Raw genomic sequence first — 8,394 nt, 5'->3', positions numbered from 1 at the left:
AAATGTCCAAATGGTTTTTGTGGCTTGAAAGGGGGATGTTAAGATGTTTACACTAGTAATTAATTTGTGTTTGTGTGAAGGTCACACCAGGCTCAGTGTGTGCAGTGTTTGGACTGGGTGCAGTAGGTCTGGCTGCAGTCATGGGCTGTAAAAACGCCGGAGCCTCCCGCATCTTTGCTGTGGATATTAATGAGCAGAAGTTTGAGAAGGCAAAGGTCTTCGGTGCCACTGATGTTCTGAATCCAAAGGCATATAATAAACCCATCTCTGAAGTACTGGCAGAACTTACCAATGGAGGAGTGGATTTCTCACTCGAGTGTGTGGGCAACACTGAAGTAATGGTAAGACCTGCCTGACACATTTGTGAAAGGTGCATTTATTTACTAACTCGTTTAAAAGCTTTCAGTACGTGAAATGTGTGTGAATTAATGCATCTTTGACCTCAGAGAACTGCACTGGAGTCATGTGTTAAAGGTTGGGGTGTGAGTGTTTTGGTTGGCTGGACTGATGTGAAGGACTTCTCTGCAAAGCCAATTCAGCTCATATCTGGGAAAACCTGGAAAGGATCTCTGTTTGGAGGTAATCAAGCTGTCAGTTAATGCTTTCTATGACTTTCAGAGAAGGAACTTGAATACATGCTTGTGCATACAGTACATTCATTTCTGGTTATGTAAAGGTTTTAAAAGTAAGGACTCTGTTCCAAACCTGGTTTGTGACTACATGACCGGCAAAATAAAGCTTGACGAGTTCATAACACACAAAATGAGTCTGGAGCAGGTCAACGATGCCATCAACCTCATGAAGACTGGAGACTGGTATATTTGTCACTCACATCTTTCTGTATTTGAGGTTAATATTGTAAAAAATAAAGTCCTAATCTTTGTTTCCTATCTTACAGCATTCGATGCATCCTGAATATATCCAAATGAGAAGCAAATCGTCTTCACCCAACCAGTTTCTAGGCCAGATATATTCAGATTATGCGCTTCACCTTCTTTGCAGTATTTGAGTAACAGCTGGGTGCATTCAAGGATCCTCTTTAATAGCATATTCCAGCCCTCTGCTTTATTAAGTGATTCACAAGTGCCTGTAAACGTTAATGTTTAACATCAAAAAACGGTTCTATTCGTCTGCAATGCAAAATGCTTCTGAAAAGTTTTGCAAGAAAATGCTATCTGTGCCAAATAAAAAGAGAGACAAGCATGTTAATCATTTCAATTTATGATGCCGTCAACATAGTTTATTTCTCTCCTCTGAGCCAGATTCTTCAGCATTTGTCTTGCTTACATAACCATCATGAGAATGTTGGGAAGCATCAGAAAATATGCAGCTGCACCCTGCAGCTTGAAACCAAACACTGATAAACACGCTAAATACTTTATATCATGTCTTTCTCAAATGCTTTCTTCATATCTGTCTGTCTTGGCTGGTCAATTTGGTCTCAACTTGCAGAAACCGTTTTTCCAGAGTCTTCTAAAAAATGTTTAAGATGAACTGATTGAAATAGATTGCTCAGCCCTAATGCAGACATATTTAATGCCAGTTTAAAATGCTGAAACTATTTCTGAAAGGTGTAGATAAAACGAAAGGTATGAATCTTGTACTCCAGTTCTGTCTGGCTAAAAGATAAATGATGTTAAAAGCAGCAACAATAATTGAGTACAGATGAAACTCCTGGATGACTGCAGAAAATCTGCTTTTAACTAAATATTTTCTGACATTTTATGAATTAAATGCCCATTTTCATTTATTTGTGATAATTTCTTGAGATTCAGATTCAACAGGCCAAAATAAAGGAGAAGATATACTTTAATTCAGCTTGCAAACTGTAAAAAACATTACATTTATTTTTATGAGATGCATTAAACTAGCAAAGAGCACCAGTGACAACGTCTGCAACTTATCAGGCTTTCACATTGCTCTTTAAGTGGCAATGATCAGAAAATAATTAAACCATTTGTAGCCTACTTAACCTAATGTTTCCCTTAGGTGTTCACAGACACATTCCCGCTCAAACAAAATCAATTTAATTAATTGAACCTTATAAATGCTGGTAGAAGTTCATGAAAAACATTGTACAGTGTTCAATAATGTTACGAGGCACTCTTTTATCTGTGAAGACTTTTAATAATTCAATCTTGATTTTATGAGATTTGGAGAGTTTGTACCAAACAAACACGGTTGGCCTACACTGCAACGAGCCAGGCATACAAACACTGAAGCAGACCGAGACAGCAGACCTCACACAGCCAACATGCTTCATATTTCTAACAGTAAGAACCAGTAAGATTATTATTTTGTGGTCACATATTCATGGAAATCAATGTGTATGTCAGTCCAAAAATCCACAAGAACTGTATCACAGACACTTGTTTTGGTGTTGCCAACCCTCATAGTCCTCATGTCACCTCTTTTTTCACCACATAATTACATTTCCAGACCGACTGTTACTATTGCTACTTCATTCTCTGTAGAAATACATAAAACAAGGACAGTACAAGCTTATTGAGTGTTTGCAATCTCTGCAGGTTTATTACATCACAGTGTGCAATGCTTGTATCATTCAGACTGTGCGGTACGTTTGGTGCTGTATGCAACCGTTTGTGAATGCCGTGGCCACAGTAGCTCCGTACCACAGAGAAACCGTTTTCAGCTCACGATAGCGGATACCAGGCTTCACTAGTATGGCGAGTGATTCGTGACTTTTCTAAGCAGGAGAAGGAGAAGGAGCAGTCTACCCTTCCGTCGCCGCCAGTCCGTGTAGATTTTTGAATAGGATTGATAGGGACGGCAGACGACAGACCGGTGTAGCAGTCGAGTCTGTTCCCCTCTGGAATTTGTGTTCCCCCTCGGGTTGCCAGGTCTGTGTAATAAACCCGACCAAATAGTTAATCAAACATTGCCCCAAAGTAGCCCAATTCCGCGGAATAAATACTGTGGATTTGGCAACACTGCAGCATGCAAATACACCAAACACAACTGGATGTACGGAAAGCAAAAAGAGACAAATGTGTTGCTACACTGCAGCATAGTAAAATGATTCTCACACTCCAGTTAATGTTCTGTGTGTTTTTTTTATTCAGCTTGCAATTGTTCCTTTGTTTATGTCCGAGTTTTTGAAGTCTAATTTTGCCTATGCAAATTAGTGTCATCTGTCTGTGCTGACGTCCAAACTCAGGGCATTGGCTATTGCTGTTTCCATATAGAGCAACAATACATTTGAATTAATATTCTACTTGATTAATCTGTTTACCTTCTCACTGATACAGTGGAATATACTTAATCAGAACACTTATCCAAACCTTTGTTCTTTCTTTCACAAGAAAGCCTTGCATACAAGATGCAAGATAGTATTTTCCTGTCATATATTTTGCCATTGTTGATTTCTTGAAAATAATAGGCTATTAAAATGACTTCATCTCCTGAAAACAATATCGCATATAGTCTGATATTTTGAGCTAATGTATTCACACATTGTATAGTCAGCTGTGTTAATTACAATGCTTACCACCATCAAACGTAAAAGCTCAGAATGACATATCCCAGAATATGATGTTTATAGATTATAATTATTAAATTTGTGTTTATATTTTAAGTTGTTGTAAATAATCGTCAACATAACATCAAATTGCGACTTTGATGGTGTATAATTTGCACAGTCATTAATCTCCAAGAGAAAGTGAATGAATTCTTTTTTTAATTATTATGTTTGTAAACAGTACAGAGATTACATTAATGACATAGGCCTACAGCTTTGTATGCAATACACAATTTATAGCAAGGATATATTCAATGTCATCAGAACACAGGAAAGTAAAAGAAAAAAGTTAATGATTGATAATAAGGATAAATGTTCTCTCTCTGTGTGGATTTATTAAAAGATTACCTTCTACCTTCATTTTTGTGCGCTTGTGAGTTGTATTGCAGCACCCTGTGACACAGTTATCCCTTCTTTTTTTTATTATGTTTGTAAACAGTACAGAGATGACATTAATGACATACAGCTTTGTATGCAATACACAATTTATATCAAGGATATATTCAATGTCATCGGAACACAGGAAAGTAAAAAAAAAAAGTTAATGATTGATAATAAGGATAACAAAGGAAATAAGAAAACCTAGAAAAAAAACACATGAGGGTAAGATATTAATTTATTGTGGTGGCGACGTACTTCTTCTCTACGGCTTTGGTGTCACGCGTCTGTGTTGCGACGTACGCCTTCTCACATGTAAAAAGTACACGACAGTCGACTTAGGTAGGTTTTCCCCGGCATGGTCCACTCGCCATATCCACTCGCCATACACTAGACACAAGACAGAAACAAGCTTCTTCAGATCACAACACAGATATCCCTCTGTGCAAGTCTGCCCTCTAAAGATCATTAGTGTACAGTACATCACATCAGACAAACTAATTCCCAAGGGGTTTGTGGTGGGGGAAAAAAAAAAACAACCTGTCAGCAGAGTTTTGCCTTACATCTGGACATAGCTAGTATTTAAAGTCACGATAACTAGGACTGTGTTTTTATCATAAAATTGCAGTGGTGTAAAACAAATAACTTTCACCACAGCAAAAATAGCAATGCGAGAATTGTGAGATTTGCAAGTCATTAATTCGTTTACAAATAATTTCTAATAATTATTGCAAATGACTGATTTAAAAATTCAAAATTTTTTTTCTATTAATAATCGATAGCCTGCATTTGGGTAATTCCACGAAATCGGTGCCTTTTCCACTTAGAAAAATTACAAAAATAAAATAAATAAGTTTAATCAACATTTTTTAAATATCCATGAAATGAAGACACCTTAAAATTACAAGAAATTGTATTGTGCCGTCTCAGGCTATGTAATTTAAATAGTCATTTTATGACTATTTTTCTACCTCATGTTTTGGTATTTTTGTCAACCCTGTTACAGACAAGCATTACTATATACTATAGTTTAATTAGAACTATGTGATAGAGCAGCATTTTAGTCCCACTTTTCATTGTGATTGTTTCAACTTTTGATCTTTTTAAAAATATTTTTGTATTTGTCATTCAGATGACCAAGAACATCCTAATTTTGGAATGTGACCACATGTCATTTAAGAAAAAAATATATTTTTACAAGAGAGATATTAAAAAAGGGCTTTGTCCAAAATAAAATATAGTTAAAGTTACAATGGAAAAACCTTGAAGGATGTATCAAATATAATTTTTTACAATTTTTATGAAATGAATGTACAGTAACAGGATTGACGTCATAGTCACAGGACTGACCAGAGTAACAGGGATTACAGGACACACCATTATTCTATGGGCCTCTCAAATGGATAACTCTTTATATATTTGTGGTCAAATCAATGTTGTTTAAGGTTGCCAAGAAACAAGGGGTGGCTCAACTTCCCCACAAGCTCAAATCACCCTGCTCTCCCCTATTTCCCATCCATTGCTATGATTATGTCGATCACTGTGATTTTGAAAATGAATCAGGCATTTATATGAGGAATGAGGGATTTATGTCACTCCCGAGACTTTGCTGCATTTAGGGTATGTGGCCGTTGGTCCTCTTAACAGCAAGAAGAACAAAACTTTTATTCAGATTATGAAAGGATTATGTGTAGCCTAGAGAGCGCGCAAATAATGCTTCCTTTATAATCACTAAAACTGTCACTTACTTAAGTTCATTGCAATCTCAAAAAGTTCCATTATAATCATCTCTATGCTGCACAATGAATCTTTTATTTGCATTGTGTCTTTACTTTCTTTGTTACAATGTGACGGTCACAATGGCCAATCAGAGGTGTGCAAGAAGTCAACATCTATGTCTGTGATTGGCTACAATGCTCAACGCTACGAATCACGTTGTAAATAGAAACTTTTGACGCTCTCTAGAGTGCAAAGTTTCTCTGCAAGGTTTCTCTGCAAAGTTTCTCTGTTTCTCAAAGTACTGCAAACACAAATGGGTACTGGGGAAGTTGCCAAGTGTTGAGAGTGCTCTTGCTTTCGTTTGAGGTTGTTTTTCAATGCTTGAGAAAATGGATGTGTGGCGTGTGAGCGTGAAAACAGTGTTAATTGTTAATTTCGTGAGTTTCACACTGAATGCTTGAGAGTTGACAGCCTTCACTGTACACTGTACATCATCCAGCCCAAATATAATGTCAAATTCACATCACATGTGGTCTGTTGAATTTTTTAGTTTTTGCTTGCATGTGCTTTAATTGCTTGCATGTGCTTTAAGTGGTCTGAATCTCTTGGCTCAAACTACAAAATTAATTTACATGTCCATGGATTTGAATCGTGTTTAAACTAAAAGTTTAGCTAATTTTATTATAGTATTCTCAATTAAACAAATACTTAATTTGAGTAGATATCAGTTATAAAGTAATTTGGTCAAAAGCATGGTTAAATGCATTATGGTGTCTGGAAGTTGGTATCTAAGGCTGGATATAGAGTTGGAATGTCATGTCATGTGTCATCAAATCACGTAGGTCTGATTAAGATGTATACTCTGCAAATAAATTAGCAAAATTTACTATAATTCTACAAAATGATGAATAAAGAATTTGAATCAGCTGTGTATTTGATTTTCTTTTTTTTTAAGTTTTATTCAGTTTATCAAGGTGCTGGACAACTTGAAAGCACCATTACTCTTCAGTATCTTTGCCCAGTCAAAGTGTCAGTCTTGTGTTCTCCACGCAATTACACTAGACTCTAGAGTGACTAGAGGGCAACGTTCCTCATTCTCCCCATGTCTTGAGTAATATACCAGAGAATAATAATCCTTCTGCTAAATCATGGAGAAAACAGTCTTATCACAGTTGACTTTTACACTAATTATGCTTTTGAATAACGTCATAAATCAAGGTTAAACTACTCTTAACTCTGAATATCTCTTATGAACAATAGTGTTGCAAGATTGAGTCAAAAATAAATATAATAGAGACCAGTTCTCATAAAATCAAATTCAGACAATATAGTAACAATCTGCAGTTAAATATGTCAGGTAATCTCTATATATCTTTACATTCATAAGATAAGTTTTAGATCAGTATTAGTGAGTAAGTGAGTGAGAGAGAGAGAGAGAGAGAGATTGCTTCGTGTATAAAACCAGAGTATAAGAACAGGCACCAGAGAATCTCTGCATTTCTTTGCATTCATCACAGCAATACGACTACATTGGGAAATGGCCACTGCAGGAAAGGTTCGTAAACTTGTCTTTTGGTCTCTTATAGTAGTTAATGCATTTTTAATACGACTCAAATCCCATATACGTTCATTTACATTGATTGATCGCATAAGGAAACAATTTACAAGGCAAAGACATCTACAGTTAAGTTAATTTTTATTCCAGACTGTTATAAATGCTTTGAGCTAGCTACTACAGCTATCTTAAGCAAACACTGGTTAAAGTTATGGGGGAAAAAATCAGGATCAATGTCTTGTATTACATTCTTGTGTATATGTTATTATTGTGATGCACAATTGATTGCACTGCTTTACTAACTATAATGCAATATATCAAGACTAAGACTAAATAATATATAAAGACTACATAAAGAGGTTTGGATGCCACATGTAAAAGTGCAAAGTGAGGTATTTTTTGAGGTTCTATTTGTAATTTCCATCAAATTGATACTACATATGCAGTTTCATTGAGTTAATATTTATCTTTAGTGATAGTGATGATAGTGAAATCACAGATAGTTGTGGCTCTAAAAACATGTTTTGATGATTTCATTGGCTGGACAACCTCCAACTACGGTTAGAGAGCAGAGATCATGGAACCACTCAAGTGCAGCATTTATATAGTCATATGTAGTCAACCATTAAACGTCTATAAAACATAATGAATCAAGTTCTTCTGTGTGCTAAAGGTGATTAAATGTCGGGCTGCTGTTGCCTGGGAGCCCAATGCGCCTCTGGTAATAGAGGAAATAGAAGTCGGCCCACCTCAAGAAGGAGAAATACGAATTAAGGTGGGAAATGTCCCATGAAAGTTGTCACAAACCCAAATAACTAATTGAAAATCAGTTGTTAAAGCATGCAACACTATTAACTTGTTTTGGTAAACAAGGATTTTCGCCATCACAGATTGTAGCTTCAAGTCTGTGTCACACCGAGATTTTCCACCTGTTTGAAGGGAAGGACAAGCGGGGTTTTCCCACTGTCCTGGGACATGAGGGCGCTGGTGTGGTGGAGAGTGTGGGACCTGGAGTCACTGATTTCAAACCAGGTCACAAAATAAAATGTCTTGATTTCTATTTTAAAAAGCATAGTTCAGCAAGAAATTAAAGTTAATCATTTATTCACCCTCATGTTTATTCCAAAGCTGTATGACTTACTTTCTTCTGTGGACAGAAAAGGAGAAACTATGTAATTATGTACTGGCTGTTTTACATACAATT

General features: G+C 36.2%; 2 protein-coding genes across 2 annotated transcripts in view; both read left to right on the top strand.

Moving 5' to 3' along the window:
* LOC107666441 (alcohol dehydrogenase 1-like) overlaps window positions 1-1,209 on the top strand; it is a 4,529-nt gene extending 3,320 nt beyond the window's left edge. The window contains exons 6-9 of the mRNA XM_016457761.1: window positions 81-341; window positions 447-579; window positions 677-815; window positions 899-1,209. Coding sequence (XP_016313247.1) covers window positions 81-341; window positions 447-579; window positions 677-815; window positions 899-929 — 564 coding nt within the window. The 3' untranslated portion in view covers window positions 930-1,209. The remainder of the gene's footprint in view (window positions 1-80; window positions 342-446; window positions 580-676; window positions 816-898) is intronic.
* A 5,873-nt stretch (window positions 1,210-7,082) lies between these two features.
* adh8b (alcohol dehydrogenase 8b) overlaps window positions 7,083-8,394 on the top strand; it is a 4,473-nt gene continuing 3,161 nt past the window's right edge. The window contains exons 1-3 of the mRNA XM_016457762.1: window positions 7,083-7,190; window positions 7,864-7,965; window positions 8,081-8,222. Coding sequence (XP_016313248.1) covers window positions 7,173-7,190; window positions 7,864-7,965; window positions 8,081-8,222 — 262 coding nt within the window. The 5' untranslated portion in view covers window positions 7,083-7,172. The remainder of the gene's footprint in view (window positions 7,191-7,863; window positions 7,966-8,080; window positions 8,223-8,394) is intronic.

The sequence above is a fragment of the Sinocyclocheilus anshuiensis genome, unplaced genomic scaffold, assembly GCF_001515605.1.
Source record: "Sinocyclocheilus anshuiensis isolate Anshui unplaced genomic scaffold, SAMN03320099.WGS_v1.1 scaffold63, whole genome shotgun sequence".
NCBI classification, from domain to species: Eukaryota; Metazoa; Chordata; class Actinopteri; order Cypriniformes; family Cyprinidae; genus Sinocyclocheilus; species Sinocyclocheilus anshuiensis.
The sequence above is the reverse complement of the archived record's forward strand: the minus strand, read 5'-3'. Positions and strand labels throughout refer to the sequence as shown.